General features: G+C 49.8%; 4 protein-coding genes across 4 annotated transcripts; 1 reads left to right on the top strand and 3 right to left on the bottom strand.

The window, feature by feature from the left end:
- Positions 1-88: 88 nt before the first annotated feature.
- Positions 89-880, bottom strand: N0V96_007104 (uncharacterized protein; the record flags this gene model as incomplete). The annotated part of the gene is made up of 3 exons (XM_053196227.1): positions 89-168; positions 222-614; positions 805-880. 3 exons carry the CDS (start codon positions 878-880, stop codon positions 89-91), a joined length of 549 nt encoding a protein of 182 aa, XP_053046346.1.
- Positions 881-1,497: 617 nt separating this feature from the next.
- On the bottom strand, positions 1,498-2,832 carry N0V96_007103 (uncharacterized protein; the record flags this gene model as incomplete). Its single annotated transcript, XM_053196226.2, has 3 exons — positions 1,498-1,668; positions 1,725-2,039; positions 2,107-2,832. The coding sequence occupies 3 exons, from the start codon at positions 2,830-2,832 to the stop codon at positions 1,498-1,500; spliced, it is 1,212 nt and encodes a 403-aa protein (XP_053046345.2).
- A 6,527-nt stretch (positions 2,833-9,359) lies between these two features.
- N0V96_007102 (uncharacterized protein) lies at positions 9,360-12,347 on the top strand (the record flags this gene model as incomplete). The annotated part of the gene is made up of 2 exons (XM_053196223.2): positions 9,360-9,363; positions 9,745-12,347. 2 exons carry the CDS (start codon positions 9,360-9,362, stop codon positions 12,345-12,347), a joined length of 2,607 nt encoding a protein of 868 aa, XP_053046342.2.
- A 1,054-nt stretch (positions 12,348-13,401) lies between these two features.
- N0V96_007101 (uncharacterized protein) lies at positions 13,402-14,365 on the bottom strand (the record flags this gene model as incomplete). The annotated part of the gene is made up of 2 exons (XM_065757921.1): positions 13,402-13,653; positions 13,709-14,365. The coding sequence occupies 2 exons, from the start codon at positions 14,363-14,365 to the stop codon at positions 13,402-13,404; spliced, it is 909 nt and encodes a 302-aa protein (XP_065613444.1).
- Between the last annotated feature and the right edge of the window lie 2,675 nt (positions 14,366-17,040).

Raw genomic sequence — 17,040 nt, 5'->3', positions numbered from 1 at the left:
GCGCACGCGCGGGCTGACTGGAGCAGGATTTGTAGCGATATCTTAATGAAACCAATACCTGCTTCAATGGAGGCCCAGCGAACTCCTCTTACTGCAACTTCTTGGTGCTGTCTGCGGCGTTCACCCGCTTCAGGATGCGCAGCCACATGTCCAATCCCATCAGCGCCGCTTTTCAGGTCAGCTTATTTCAGTAACTTATCGTAGGTGTTAATTGCACTTACGAATGACCACCCAGGGGCCGTAGAGGCTAAAGACAAAGACGTTCTTCTGAGCCTGGTTGTACACGACAGGATCCCAGTGGAAGACGTCGTAGATGCAGGTCAACGTCGTGAGTGCGCACTCGACGCAGAAGACGAGCACGGCGAGTTCGAATCCGGGGGTTGTGCCAGTGCTTCTCGAGAACCTGTAGACCATCCAGGCGGCCATGGGCAGCTGGTAGACGATCTCGATGTAGGTGAAGAGCTTGAACCACGAGGGGAGGTTCTCATGAGACGCGGTGAAGAAGGGGTCGTTGTATGTTGAGATGTAGAAGTCGCGGAGAACTTGGAGGAAGTGCAATGGCGATGAGGGTGCCGCATAGAGAGCTGATGGGTAGAATGGGACAAGGTCGACCACTGATGTGAGGATGGTCAGTTCTGACTTCTGGTGAGGCGTAGTGAAGGTAGCTGAAAGATCTGGGACGGCCCAGCAACCAAGGCGCTTAATGACGACGCCACCCTTCCGCCGATAGAGTCCAGAAGAATGATAGCATTTCGAGCAATTACAATATCAGTTGACGCAAGGTGATAAAGGATGTAGACTCACGGAGCATGGCCGTTAGCTGGATACCAGAGATGACGAGGTACGCGCTGTCGCGCCAAGTTCTTGCTGATGCAGACATGGCGACGGCTTAAGCTTAAACTTAAACAATGGTGACAAGGCCTGATTACTTCGTTCAGTGCCCAGATTGAGGAGTTGCGTGGGTTGATGACAGCCGCTTCACGATGACCACGCCGTTTTGAGATGAGGAAAACATCAGGGGTGAGATGGTAAGCTTAATTTCACGAAAGATCTGTGCTGACATAAGCATCAGTTCAAGCGGTGGGTGTAAGTGATGCGACAAGCTTGTCGTCAAAGGATCATTACCACGCTAGAAGAAGGTTTTAGGGGAAGACCGATGAGATTCACAAATCCAATAGGTAATTCCAATTACGATTTTCAATTCCAACTTACAGCACCTGCCGGCCCGACCTCGTTCATACCGACAATTTCTAGTCTTACCTTGAAGAAATATCCAAGTCGTGCCCTCTATCGAACCACTGGTGTCAAGCGCGCCTTCAAGGGGCCTTTATCCCACAAGATGAAGACCTGCTGTTTCTTAGCCCAGTCTTTGTAGCCCTCGTCAATTTCAATGTCGAAATTCCAAATGAGGCGAGCCAGAATGAGTCTCATTTCAACATATGCCAGACTGCAGCGGTTAGCGGCACATTCCCCGGGAAATCAGTCGGTCGACAATACTCACTTGCGCCCCAAGCAGTTTCTTGAGCCAATGTGGAAAGGTTGGAAAGCTTCCCTGTTATCCGATGCGAACTTCTCATCCCCCATGAATCTCTCGGGGTGGAATCCGTACGAGTCTTTAAAATACTTCTCGTTGTGGTTGATGGCCCACTGGTGAATCGCCACAATAGTCTAATGGCAGTTTCCTCAGTAATCAGACACAGGCGAATAACGAGATTCTAACTCACATTCTCAGGCACAAATTTGCCGCAAATAGTCGCTCCACCCTTGGGTGTGACTCTTGGGAGGCCCATGGAGACTGGGGGGTAGACTCTGAGCGCCTCGTCCAAGCAAGCGAGCATGTAGGTCAACTTGTTGACAGAAACTAAATCAATTTCCTCCTTCGTCTTGAAAGATGTTCGGACTTCGTTCGTCAGCTTCGCCAGACAGTCCTTATTCATCAGGAGATAGTAGGTGACTCCAGCTAGTAACGTCGCTGTCGTCTCAGAACCCCCAATGATGAGCGTGTTGCTGTTTGCCGCGAGTGTCTCGAACGAGATATTCTGGTTCACCAGTAGTTAGAGAGATAGCCTGGGGAAGATGCTGGGAGTGACATGGGAGTTTAGTTACTAATTCGTCCTTCTTCTTCAACAAGCCCTCAATCAAATCAGGCCTGCCACCCTCCTTCTTACCGAGCTCCATGCGCCTTTCCAACTTTGCCTTTGCCCTAGCCAGGTTCTCACCTTTAGCCTTCTTCGCGGCCTTCGTCGCCAAAAGCGTGAAGAGAATCTTCTTCAGGAAGGGGAAATGGCCAGCAGTCTGCGCAAACACACCAAGGCGAGCAGATTGGAAAATAGCCTTGACCCACGGATGGTACTCCGACTTCTCCAAGCACCCAAACGGCTCCCCAAACGCCAAATCCCCAATGATATCAAACGTTGTGAAGTTGTACCAGGCCATCAAGTCGACGGATTCTTCGTCGGAGCAGTTTTCGTGCAGGCGCTGGATCATGAGATCCACGTACTTCATGATCAGAGGCTGCTGGTCGCGGAGACTGCGCTCGCTGAAGCCGTGAGAGAGCTGCCGTCTCAGCATCGCGTGTTCAGCGCCATTGGTGTTGACGATGTTGATGGGTTGCTCGGCTGTCGGGCGGTAGAATTTTAGGGCCTTTTCGAATGTGGGTGAGCCTGCGGACCGGTGGCCCATGATGTCTTTCCAGGCGTTGACGTTGCAGTAGGCCAGTTCGTCTGGGGCGACGCGGACTACGTCTCCGTATTTTTGGTGAAGTTCCAAGACGTCCATGGGAAGAGTGCCCTTGATGAGTCTGTGGCAGAAGGTCCATCTTGTCGCTCTCATGGAAATTGGCCCTGGGTAGTGCCGAAGTAGATGGAGGAATAGGTTGTATAAGATACATGATACTGTGTATACTGCAATCTAGTGTGGTGTTAACTCAAACAGTATTGATTCATCCAACTTTAATTAGCTTACGAAAGAGACACATGCCGTGATGGCGGTCAAGAAGCTATGTAGAAGTCCCATGCTGATCAGAGCCGATACGATGAGCGTTTGGCATTGTTGCTAGAAAGTTTGGAAGAATAAATGAGGTTCTTTGAGTGAGATATATCTTCCGCAAACTGCAGGACAACAAAATCCTGAACTTCACGAACACGTACTTAGTCTGTTGCGGTCCGTCAAATCTTTCTCAATTGCTGCAAACCCCTCTACAAGGCTGAGCTCGGAAAGGGCGAAGTTGCACAATGGGACGTACAAGTTGAAGTCGCTAAACTTAAATTCGAACAGTGGTTGATCCCTGCGGCCAGAAATAGAGCCCATCCCTCTTCTGAGCGACGAACTAAGGAACCTGTGATAGTGCCACCTAACGGAACCAGCAAATCATGAAAAGTTACGAAAACGAGGGAGATCAGAAGGGATGGGTAATTCCACGCATTGCTACTGGTTGATGTTGCATAGACATTTCCCTCGGACGGACAGCTAGGGCAGCAGGCGTTCGTTTCAAATTCCGAGGGCCTAGAACGTTCATCAAGTTCGATCTCAACTCCGTGCCGCAAATTAATCATTGCAGAAGGAACGGGCCGGAAACGGGGTTCGGTATGGAAACATTTGAGAATACGGTCAATTTCTGACATAGCCCAGCTCTTAGTCGTGGTTTGCGTACGCAGCTACTGCGGTAACTGCACGGCCTAGATGTCGATCTTGCTGATCAAATATCTCATTCATTACGAGTATCAAGCTGCGCGTCAAAGCTTTTTGAGCTCAAACACGATGGCTATGCTGTTTGCTCGAATATTGACTCTGGTGTACGTTCGTTGTCGTTGTCGTTGTCGTTGTCGCACGTTAATTGCGGAGCGTGCGATAACGAGAACGAGATATGAGCGGGAGCTAGTGAGTGATCGACAAAAGCAACGGACCAGGATTCACGCCGCCTTAGACATACTGAACGCTTGGTAGCAATGGCGGTACAAGAATCCGTAGATCCACTTTCTCTCCAGGCAAATTGGTCCAAGTCGTGTTCAGTAACGCGAGTTCTTTTCACGAATTGTGGGATCTAGGGTCTGCTTACGCCAGTATGCGATAGCGATCAAGAGTCAGAGGATGGGAATCGCAGATAGAGCGGATTTTGAGATCGGAAATAGCGGAATTAGGACAAGCGAAGTATCTTTTGAAAAAAATACAGTCCACTGAGGTTGTCACAAGTACGGCAGGATACGACTTACGCGGGAACCGTCACCTTGTATTTGGCCATGTGGTGCCTAACTCTCCTCTTGATCTACGTGATCTCTAGACTCTATCTAGCGCCTGTTCATTGTGTGAACTGATCTTAACTCACTACACATCAAGTTCTCTTACTCTATTCCCTACATCTATGCTACGGGTCTTAGCGCACGAGTGACAGCGGCATTATGAAAGGAACTACAGCGTCTAGTTCCACGGAAAAGCAGCATACTGAGAATTCGCCAGCAGAGCCTCCACCATTCAAAATGGGACCTGAAGAGATTCCCTCTGAGGTAACCTCTGGAGAGATCTCAGACGAGGACGATAGAAATATCGTCATATGGGACGGACCCGACGATCCGCAAAACCCTATGAACTGGCCTGATTCTAGAAAATGGATCAACTTGGCCTTGATGTCGCTTTTGACTATTATTTCGTAAGTTTAACGCCCGCGATCGACTGGAACCAAGTATCTCACTAACTCTTTCAAGCCCACTGGTACATAGCCCTCTTAGTATCCGTCAGAGGTAACGACACAGAGCTGATATCTCACAATCGTACGTAGGGCTCATCTATGTTCGCCCCTGGAATTCCTAGAATCCTCGCAGAATTCAAGACCAACGATTCTCTCATCGCAACCTTCATCACATCCATCTACTTCCTTGGCTTCGCTTTTGGACCCCTGGTAGTAGCGCCTCTGAGCGAGCTTTATGGACGTGTTTACATATACCACGTCAGCAACGTCTTGTTCGTTTCTTTCTGCGTGGGTGCTGCTCTGAGTACAAGCATCGATATGCTCATGGCATTTCGCTTCTTGATGGGTGTTGTTGGCTCAGTTCCCACAACAATCGGTGTCGGTAGTATCGTCGATGTCATGCCGATCGAGAAACGGGGACGCTCAATTTCGCTCTGGGCAATTGGTCCTCTTCTGGGTCCTTCCATCGGGCCTGTCGCGGGAGGATATTTGATACAAGCTGCAGGCTGGCGCTGGGTCTATTGGCTACTTGCGATCTTGGTATGTTGATGGAATCGTATAATTCACGCCTGAAGCTGATATTTAAAGGGTGGTGTTTGTAGCATCCTGGCACTGATGATTATGCGGGAAACCTACGCCCCGGTCCTGCTAGAGCGCAAAGCACGCCGCCTACGAAAGGAAACCGGGAATGAAGCTCTGCGCACAAAAGCTGACCGTGATGGAAAGAGACTCATACAGCGAGCCGTGATCCGCCCATTCAAGTTTCTCTTCATGACACCATTGGTCTCCATTATTGCCGCCTACGTCGGGGTCGCCTACGGAATACTCTACTTGCTAATTGCCACGTTCTCTTTTGTCTACACCGACCAGTATCACTTCAGCGAATGTGATGCTGGCTTGGCGCTCTTACCAGCTGGGCTTGGCATGATGATTGGTGTCTTGACTTTCGGCAACGTCCAAGATTATCTTGTCAAGAAGGCAAAAGAGGGAAAGAAGCCAGGCGAGAAGTATAGGCCTGAAGTCAAAATCACGCCTTGATTAACGATTCAGACTGGTCTCACGATACCAATTGGACTTTTCATCTATGGTTGGACGACCGAATTCAAGGTCCACTGGATCGTTCCTATGATAGGCGTTGTCATCCTCTCCGGCGGACTCACTGGAGTTACGGTAGGATATTCTACTGATTACATGGCGAGCAGAAAGCTAATGTGATCAGATGTGTGTCCAAAATTACCAAATTGATTCGTACGAAAGATATGCAGCGTCAGGTTCAGCAGCTGTCACACTATCTCGATCTCTGATTGGCGCTTTGATGCCCCTTGGAGGGTTGAAAATGTATGATGCCTTGGGTTTAGGATGGGGGAACAGTCTTCTGGGCTTCATGTCCTTGGCACTGGTGCCGGTACCTGTTGGTCTGTTTTTCTACGGGGGCATGATTCGGAAGAGATTCGATCCTGTGCTGTGAGACCGAATCAAAATGTGATTCGCCGCAGGTAAACTCAATTAGCCTTGCACATCCTGTACCCGAATCCATGACTTCTAGTTGTTATGCAAGCAAACCTGTCCCCGCAACCGAATGCCACTGTACTCATGCTTATGACTGAAGATACATGTACCAATATGTGAACGTACATCAGCGGAACCCGAAAACCATACTCGCTAGTGTCAAAAGTATACCACATCTTTTGACATCTCCCAAGAAAGGCGGAGGGAAAATGCCATCTTAGATTATCAAAACATCTTTCTTCGTACATATTCTAAGTAACAGTTTGCAATGCATATCTGTGTCGAATAAGCCGTTTCAGAATTCATCATGAGCCCACTACAATCATCTAAGGTAGGTAACAAGACAATGAAAAACCATATCAGAACGGTATAGCACATTACGGCAACCCGCGTTCCCCACCCCTCATCTCCCACGTCATGGCTCTCGCCATCATCCGATTATCGGCTAGTCGTCCGCAACATAGGCCCGTTGCTTCCTTCGCGCTGCAAAGTTTGGGAGTTGTACCTATGCAGATAATCATGGTCTGCCAATCTACGAGGCCGGTATCGCAAAGTAAGGGCGGAGATAAAGGCGAAAAACATGCTGACAGATCCCATTGCGAGATAAGATCTTCCCAAAAAGCTGTTGCGCCGGCCGATGCCAGAGGTTGTAGAAATGATGATAGACTTCGTGCCACGATTTTCACGGATAGGGTAGTCTGCATTTTCACACATGGTTAAGTCCTGACATTGGCAGCGGGGTTTTATGTGTAAAACGTACGGGAAACGACATCAAGGCGATAGATGCCTCTCTCCATCACTTCGTCATTGTTGCGCATAGCCATCTTGCTGAACGATGAGCCAGCGGATGTTCGCATCCACACCATGAAAGACTCATCTTCTGCTGGATTAAACATGTTGCCTGAATGATATCCGTTGGGATACCTTTCTGCCCAACCTGGAGGAGGCACGATGACGCCTTCATTGGACTGGGGGGTAACTGGTACTTGGTATTTGCTCGGTCGATACAGTCCCTTTTCAACACTCTTGGCGATGCCGACCGATGTCATGTTGTATGGAACGGTTCGGTTTGTACCACTCGGTATGCGCAGCGGGTTCTCGAAAGTGTCGTTGAAGTATGAGTTGGCTATCATGCCACAAGGGTAAACAATTTTCTCCTCTGCCCTACCAGCAACATTTCTTGATGCCACCGGAGCGCAATCTGAGCTCTTGATGCTATTCAATGAGACCGCATTGCCCTTCAGTTGGTCCTTATGACGAGAGTTGATATAGAGACGGTGGTTTTGATGGAAATTCGTAAGCCGATAGTAGTACAGAACTGGGGGCTGCAAGTCTTCAGGTAGGAAGAACTCTATTGTGCAAAGAGTGTAGTTCTTGGTAACCCCGTCGAAGGTCACGGACTGATTTGATCTTTTCCACTGATCCACAGGCTGGCCCGCTGATGAAGCCTTGAAGTGTTTTCGGACGTTGTCTGGTGGCATAACTTCAAGCTCGTTGTAGGATTCGATCTCGTCGCACTTTGTGTAGTCTATCCGCATCTCTCGTATCTACCCATCCGTCAGTAGAGTTCTCGACAAGGGTTTAGATTCTCCAACTTACGTTGTCATTTTGAACTAGCCAAAATATCCCCAGTGACAAGCAGACGACACCAAGTGCAAGGAAGATCTTGATTGATGACTTTGGTGTCAAAAGTGGCCTAGGAGTAAGTGTCAGAAGCTCGAATGGTGGCATGAATTGGGGATCACGCACTTCCAAGCTTTTAGGCGTTGTTGATTAAATGGTGTCGCCTTTGGCTTTCGCTGTTTCTCCAACTGAAGCAAATCTTCAGACTTGGGCCGACCCATCTTGTTCGCTCTTGGCCGGATATTGTCAGCTGCGTTCAGCGTTATCCTTTTCCAGAAATCGCGAACAGTGGGCTTCGTGTCTTTGACAACAGGATATGGCCACTGGTGGTGAAATGGGGTGTAAAAGCTGGTTATGCTTGAATGTCGGAGTTTGAATCCAAGGGTTTGCCTGGCAGGTATTGACTGTTGATAATGTCGTTGCCAAAGGGACTTGAGAGAAGTTCGGCGTCCATTCTGACTACGGAGTTCTCAAGGATCGTCATTTGCGGCGCTAAAACGAGGTTGCACTGTCCAGCCCGATGACTGTTACCGATTTAGCTCAACCAGCGCCGGCACTTTGAAACCTTAAGAATGAGCCACTGTAAAAAAGTGAAACATACATTGACGTCTTGAGTCAGTATAAGGCTAGTCGTATTGTGCATAGACACGTAAGTCTTTATCTCCTCGTCAGTAATCTAGAAAAGTCCGCTGGCGATCTGATGGACCTGAGATGTGATTAGCTGAAGGGCGTCAAAAGCTACGACTCGCTGGCGTGGGGCCATCTCGTACTCGGAAGCATCCTATTGGGGCTATGCTGTAAGATAGCGGATCGTTACATCTGTAGCAGCTTGTCTAGGGTCATATCACTGTGATACATGATGCTTTTGGTAGTCTTGGCTCGTTATCGTTTTCTCTTTCGACATCTCTTGGGCCGCTGCAAGGGCCGTGCTTCCCGGCCGCTACGGGTGGGTGTTGATTACCAACGAGGCAGGCGTGGGTGTTTGACATGGCTTAGAACCCTTGGCAAATGTTGATCTCTGGTCAGCTCCTTGACTTGCGTGCGGTGACTTCCAGACCGATACTCAATTCCAAATATACTGACGGCGATTCATCTCAAAGTTGGTGAAAAGGATCGTGGACATATGAAGAGGCCATCCTGACGTGAGCATCAATGACACAAGACCGCAACAGCTCTCCTGATATATTTTGTGTCGTATAGTCACAAATAGGGGCATCGACGTTAAATGTAGAGAACGGTTATCTATTGAAAGTAGGAAATGGGCACGAGGTTCGCCCTGAAATAGAGAGTGTAAGCGAGTGTGGACCTCGGGTGATTATGTAACCGAGGTCACGTGACATGCGGTGAGGCCATGGATGGTTGAAGCCATCACGACATATTGCAAATTCAACAAAGGCATTCAACAACATACAGGCTACCCGGTGGTAGGTTTTATTCTACGCTCTACGGGGTTTACACCAGGCTAATATTGCACCAAATAGACATACCTCTGCAAGATTCCCGATCAGTCTTCAATAGACAATAACTCTCCACGGTACCCAACATGGGTTTCGGAGGCTTCAAGTCTTTGCTGTCGAGATCCCGTGTGCCATCATCCCCCGCCGGCCGTCGAATTCCGATCCGGCTGGGACAGAAGTCTACATTACGCGACGAACGTCGTGGCAAGCCGTACGTCTCAAACAGCATCAAGACCTCTAAATACAACGTCTTCGACTTCCTCCCCCGCCAACTCCTCTACCAGTTTTCGCGACTCGCCAATGCCTACATGCTCATCATCTCCATCTTGCAAATGATTCCTGGGTTCAGCACCACTGGCAAATTTACGACACTTATTCCTCTTGTCATCTTCTTAGGACTCATCATATCGAAAGAAGGGTACTACGATTGGAAGAGACATCGCCAAGATGTAGCGGAAAACAACTGACAAGCCATGGCTCTTCGAAGTGCCGCATCGGGAGCGAAGGGCTCCTTGGCTGCCGGACCTGAGTACTACGAAGGGTCGAACCCAACCGGGCATCAGTGGATGCGCGTCGGCTGGAAAGATCTCAAGGTCGGAGATATCGTGTCACTTTCAAGAGACGAAGACGTGCCAGCCGATTTGGTTTTATTGCATGCTGACAGTCAAGAAGGAGTGGCCTATGTCGACACGATGGCCTTGGACGGCGAGACCAGTCTCAAATCCAAGCAAAGGCCGGCAAAGCTTCCTGATTGTGGTACGATCGAACAAATCGCCTCCTCCAACGCTGAGTTACTTGCTGAGGACCCCAACGCGGATCTTTATCGTTTCGACAGCAAGCTCACAGTAGACGGCTTCACAATACCACTCACCATCAATGAGGTCATTTATCGAGGGAGCACAATACGCAACACGACAAAAGTTATCGGGGTTATCATCAACACAGGGGAGGAATGTAAAATCAGGTTGAACTCGAACAAGGAGACAAAGCCTAAGCAGCCGGCGTTGGAGAGGATCACCAACTTCATTGTCGTGTTCCTGATGTTCTACGTCCTTATCAGCTATGCTGCAACATCAATGGGTTATCTTGCTTGGAAAGGCTCTGAGGAGGGCCACGCTTGGTATTTGTCTGCCGCCTCGGTTCCCTTTGCGGACATCTTTGTGGGCTTCATCATCATGTTCAACAACGTCATTCCGCTGTCCCTTTATGTCGGGCTTGAGGCCACCAAGCTAGGCCAAATGACACTCATCAGTAACGACTTGGAGGTGTACCACGATGAAACAGACACCCCTGCAGGAGTGAACACGACCAACAACCTAGACGATCTTGGCCAGATCAGTTATGTCTTCAGTGACAAGACTGGAACCCTGACGGAGAACATCATGAAGCTTCGGAGGCTCAGCATTGCTGGAACTAGCTGGCTTCATCAGATGGATGTACCAGAGAGCTCGACAGCGAGTGCTGACTCGACTTCGAACTTGACCACTGAGCACATGCTCGAGTACATTCGGTCGAAGCCCAACTCTTTATTCGCCTCTAAAGCCATGAGGTACATCTTGGCTATGTCACTTTGCCATACCTGTCTTCCGGAGAGAACTGAGGACAGAGAGATTGACTTTCAAGCTTCTTCCCCTGATGAGTTGGCCTTAGTCAGGGGTGCGCAGGAGCTCGGGTTCCTTGTCATTCAGCGATCATCCCAGTCTATCACGGTGCAGATACCCCACGCCGACGGCAACAGCTCTTGCACTGTTTTTGAGATCTTGGATGTGATTGAGTTCAGCAGCAAGCGCAAGCGGATGACTGTGGTTCTTCGTTGTCCGGATGGAAGACTGTGGCTCATTTGCAAGGGGGCCGACTCTATCGTCTTGCCCCGGTTGCGCATGGCTCCCGCCGACATGAAGAGGACCCGCAACAGCAACACTGAACCTCTCAAGGGTGTGACCTCATTGCCATCCCGTTGGAGTTCACGGCGGTCGAGACTTCCGGGTGAGACTGTTACTGAGATCAGGGAGGGAGACGACTGCTCAGTTTATAGTCAAACGTTGGGAGACGTCGACGAATTCGGGATTCGGCTCCAGCCACAGCGACCACAGATCAACCCAGCACGTGGCAGACAGGTTGACCAATCTCGTTTTGGTTTCCTGGAGGGGTCTTGGATTGCCGACGAGGCTCGGAGCATTCGCGAGTGTATCGCTCATATTGACGACTACGCAACCGAGGGACTGCGCACTTTGGTCTACGCGGACAAGTTCCTCGATCCAGAAGAGTACAACAACTGGAAAAGCCTCCACCATGAAGCCGAGACCAGCCTTGTGAACCGTCAAGAACGCATCGAGGAAGTGAGCGAGCTGCTCGAGCAGTCTCTTGATCTCGTGGGAGCTTCTGCAGTGGAGGACAAGCTGCAGACTGGGGTACCGGAAACGATTGAGAAGCTACGGCAGGCTAGGATCAAGATTTGGATGCTCACTGGCGACAAACGAGAGACAGCGATCAACATCGCTCATTCGACACGGATTGTTGGTCCCGATACTTCCCTCTTCGTACTCGACGTCGACGAGGGCGATCTTGAGTTGCAACTTACCGGCATTGCGGACGAGGTTCAATATGGTCTCCCGCAGGTGTACTCTGACCCGACTCGCTCGCATACGGCAATCGTAATCGACGGCGAGACGTTGACCGCGATTGAGGATCCATGCGCAGTCCAACTCCGTCGTCTGTTTGTCACAATGATTACCAAGGTCGACTCTGTCATTTGCTGCCGTGCATCGCCTGCCCAGAAAGCCCTGCTCGTTACTGAAATTGGCAAAGGCCCGCAGAAGAAGTCACGATGGTACAGTTGGCTGAGTCCGACCTCAACCAAGCCCCTGACTCTTGCTATTGGCGACGGTGCCAACGACCTGGCCATGATCTCTGCTGCCAACGTCGGTGTAGGCATCTCTGGCAGAGAGGGCCAACAGGCCGCTCGTGTCGCGGACTTTAGCATCTCCCAGTTCCGGTACCTGTCTCGCCTGGTACTTGTTCACGGTCGTTGGAACTACTATCGCACGACACGGTTCATATTGGCCACATTCTGAAAGGAGACCTTTTTCTATCTCCCGCAAGCACTATTTCAAGAGCAGACAGGAGCCACAGGTACGAGTTTGTACGAACCAGGGAGTCTCACCTTCGTGAGTTTCTTCACTGCGGCTTGCATTCTCGTCATCGGAACTTGGGAACAGGATCTCCACTCCCGCACTCTGACTGTGGTCCCGGAGCTGTTCAAATATGGACAGAATGCCGAGGGCCTGAACATGTCGGTGTACTTTAGCTGGTTCAGTAACGCAATGATTTCGGGACTCATTGTCTACGCGGGCGCCTGGGCGGGTTACACGGACTCTGAAATGATTGACGATGATGGGCTGTATGCCCAAGGACTGCTGACATTTGCGCTATGTGGAGTTTGGGTCAACCTCAAATTACTGTGAGTACATCTGGGCTTGGGTTTGATGTCTGGCTTCCTGACTTGGAACAGGGTAGTTGAGCTACACTACAAAACCAGAGTCGCCCTCTGGTCCATCGTCGGCAGTATCGCGGTACTGTGGGCCTATTTGCTTATAGCAGGTGCCATCTCTTCACCAAGCGCGGGCCCGTATTCCGTCCGCGGAGGCCTGATCTCGGAATTTGGTAGAGATCCAGCATGGTGGTCTACGCTTATCATGGTGCTGTGTGCACTGTTTCTGATGGAGATGGCTACAAAGGCACTGAGACAGAGCCACGTCTTGCGAGCTTGGCTGTCGAGGTGTTGGTCCTCGAGCGAAAGAGTGGATGGCAAGGGGGGAGGTGTCAGAGAGGGCTTTAACGATTGGGAACCCCGACTTTGGCAGGAAATGGAGAGAGACGCGAGTGTGAAGAAGGTTTTACATGGTCTCAGTAGATGACGACGAGGTGGAATATGCAGGTGGTAGTAACCAGCTTCTGTCAACAACCAGCCCCAAGTAGGATTGAATTGAGATGACAATTATATACGAAGTTGACATTTGCTCAATACCGGCCTAGTGAGTGAAAGGATTGATTCCGTTTACCTTGAAAATTTTCTCCTCAAGTGCAGCACCGCGTCTTTATTGCCCTAGCTCGGAGCTTCGGCCTGTTTTACATCCAAGCAAACATTGACGCCAGCAGCGTAATAAACATTACTACAGAACCCGCAGTCACAACGGAAGCTGCGCTTCTTCCGTTTCCATTGTTATTGTTGTTGTTACCGCCACTGTTTCCGCCGTTGTTCCCTCCATTGTTTCCGCCTCCATGGCCACCGCTGCCTCCATTGTCCTGTGCCATGTTCAGCATGAAGTAGGTTCCGCCGATGGGGCGTCCGAGGCCAGCTTGTTTGCGGAATTGAGAGATCTAGGAAAGGTCAGCTTAGGGTGAGAGAACCTTGACTCTGCTGGATAAAACCAACATTGAAGTTCTTCCGATTCATCTTATCGACGCCCATGGCGTCGAAGCCCATCTTATTCAGCTTCTCGGGTTGGACGTAAAGCAGGTACACGTATCGATGCATGCCACTGCCAGCTTTGGGCTCCGGCGCCATATAATCATTGAAGGCGGGGGTTGAGTTCTTCATGATCATCGCCGATGCAAGGACTTCAGATTTGGTCTGCTCAAGGGTGAAGTTGCCAGCGAGGTAGTGCCTCATGTTTCGCTCTGTGGGGCTTTCGCGTGTTGGAGAGTCCGGCCCAATCTGGTCCGCAGTATTAGTACTAGTCAAACTTCCCAGTCCAGGACGGGACACGCGTACCATGTAGAGAACAAATCTAGAATTCCGAGTCACGTTCCTAGCTTTCATGATGTTCTCGACGCTGAACTCGAACGGGAACTTGGTTTCCTTCATCTTGAGTTTTGTTCCGGGCATCAGCAATGCCTTATCGCCATCACTGGCTTTGTAACCGGCGTAGAAGGACACCATCGGGTCGAACGATCCCATTACATCAGGAACAATACCGGCTTCCATGAAAGCCTGGCGGAATTCTGTTGTGGACATACTCCTCGGTGGCATGTCATTATGAGCAACTGCCACGACGGCGAGTAAGGCCGTGATGCTGATGATAGACTTCATGGTGGTCGAAGAATGGGCTGTGCTTGTAGTCCTGGCCCGCGATGGAAGAGAGAATGGCAATCAGCAAAACTGGCGTCCAGCACCTGTGGGATTTTGAAGTTGAATTAGATGAGGGAATGAAGACGAATCGGGCGCTTTGATAACTCCCGTTGCCTAGGTTGGAGCTAAAGGACGTGGATGATCTTTATCCTTTGGTTAGTTTACTCTCTACGTGCTCCACCATCCTGGCATCACGGAATCACGGGCCAAATAGCAACTCATCATACCCTGGATTCATGAATCTTCAATTGCGTGGGAAATCCAAACATGCTCTAAGATGAGACATAAAAGGTGAGGCTGTTTGGCTCATTGAGCTTCCCGATGGAGTTTTTCTCTGCCGGACGTGCGCGGGGTTCTCTTTGACTTTCCCGCACAAAGTTTCAGGACCTTGGCTACCCCTTGCTCACGATTGGATAGCTTTTGGGACGGGAAGAAAAGAAGCTTTTGTTGAAGCTCAGGTTGTTGTTTGTATGACCCTGGACTGATCTTTACCTTATCGTATGCCGAGTCGCATCCCTCGGAGAAAATGTCACTGGCCGACCGTCGATCCCACTAGACGATCACAAGATTGCTTGGCGAACTATGCTAGACAATTCTGGCACGTTCGACACTGTCCTCAGAAGGCCACGGAACGTCGACCCTGAGTCAAGGGTCTGTTGGGAACAGACAGTGGCCGTGTCACTACAGTGCCTCCATGCGAGAACAGGATGAACCTCATTGGCACCCTTATTCTCCCAGTGTTTCCGCGTGACTATGTGTAAAAAGGTGTCGCCTAATATTTGAAATTGACAACCAAACATTTCAATAAAGGTGAAAGATTGAATTTGACTTAAACACTGAGCTCGGAATCGGGATGGAAAGCTGTGGTCGGCACCGGGTCCGATTCGCATCCCAGCTAGCCCGCTTCAAAGGTTTGACCGGGTTGAGCTCTCCACCCATGATGTAGAAGTGCAAAAGCAAAGTTGTGAGCCGGGTTTCCATTGGATCGCAATCACGGCTCGGTGAGCGCCGAGTTAGTATCAAAGCTAGCACGCGGGAGTGTAAATGGAGCGATCATCGATTAGGGATGATGCTGGCGTCAATCCTCCTCACCCCTCGGTGGGGGAGAGGGACGTAATAAGCAAGAAAAGCCAACTCCACGTGCTTTGGTTACAGTGATATCCTATATGTCCGTGGGGCAGTTCAGTCATGGGGTAGTTGTTCCAGAGAGGAAAACAAGAAACGAAAGCCGAGGTGGCTGCCTCCAGATGGAAACAACATATCCGACGTATTGGATGCCAAGACCAGGAAGGTTCCGTTTCAGGGCGCCAAGAAACCTTGAGTCAATTTGAGAAGTCCTGAATTTCAGTCCAAAGACAAACTCGCAGGTCTACCCGATTCAAAACCGAGTCATTGTGACAAAACGGTAAAAACAGCCGGATGCCCGAGTATGTTATTTCATGACACAGCCAGCCTCAAAAAGGACTGTCTAAAAGTAATACTTGTAGGTTGCGTAAAAGGTAATGCTTTGGAGTCATCGCAAGGGGGAAAAGACTGGCGCAGACCCTCGGGAACATTAACAGAAACAGGATTTTTATGAAAACCCATGGTCTCAACCCGTCGTGGGTAACATCGTCGAAAAAATACGCCTATTGCTTAGATATGAGCTGCACAACATTGTCACGAGCCCAAAGCCAATTGAGAGTTCACAGCAAGTAAGCATTGACTGACATGGGGTTTTGACGTTACAGGCGTTCCGAAAGGCGGGAAGCAGAACCGGACATGACAAACCGGCAGCAGTTTCCGAAAGAGCCTCTCGCGCCTGTCTCGTCCCGACTTCCACAACAAGATAATATTAGAGTTTCCTTTAGACTCAATATAGTGTCAGTCAAACTCACATATCGCAAAGCTGATAAGATGTCGAGCAGCTTTCCACTCTGTGCCATGGTTACGCCACCCAAGACAAGCAGACTTTGTACAAGAAAAGTAGATTGAAGGCCTAGAACGTAGCCATCGCGGCTGATCCTGTATGCTCACGAGCATATTGTCTCTACGAGGTAATAACGTAGTGTCCGTAAAAACGGATCCGGCGTGAAGCGCTTTTCTTACATTCCAAAATGACAAAACAACTCGAGCTATGTTTTATCGACAGCAGCCGTGTTCCATCGCCGGAGTATATGAAATTTGAGGCCTACAGGTACCCTGACCTGATTATGGGCTGCATTCAGCACGAGGATAAGCCCACAGTAGACGTCAGCTTATTTCGCAACGATGAAAATAGCTATAAACATACCGCAAGCTTGGATTATTACTACTGCTTTCTACCTACGTTAACCAGACCCTGCCAGTTGACTGATTCCTGGCATCTTATGGACCCAAATGTCCATCTTACCTTCGACTCCATCCACGAGCCATCGCGCTAGTGCGCCCCGCCTGAGAGTTGTAGTCCACCCTTTTTCTCCTATTCGTCCAGTGAACATTTCAAGCTCCCGGTCCTGTCTCCAGCTATTCTCATCAGACTCTCCAGGTATCTGTGCTATGCGGAAAACAGTCCAGTCAAGACCATGATCTTCTTTGCCAAACAAGTAAGCAAGACTCTGCATATTGCGGTGAACAGCGTTATTCAAAAGTGGCATAATGATCGTAACCATGGTCTG

This window comes from Colletotrichum fioriniae (genome assembly GCF_027942845.1).
Source record: "Colletotrichum fioriniae strain IMI 355084 chromosome Unknown scaffold_8, whole genome shotgun sequence".
NCBI classification, from domain to species: domain Eukaryota; kingdom Fungi; phylum Ascomycota; class Sordariomycetes; order Glomerellales; family Glomerellaceae; genus Colletotrichum; species Colletotrichum fioriniae.
This window is presented reverse-complemented; position numbering and strand designations above follow the sequence as displayed.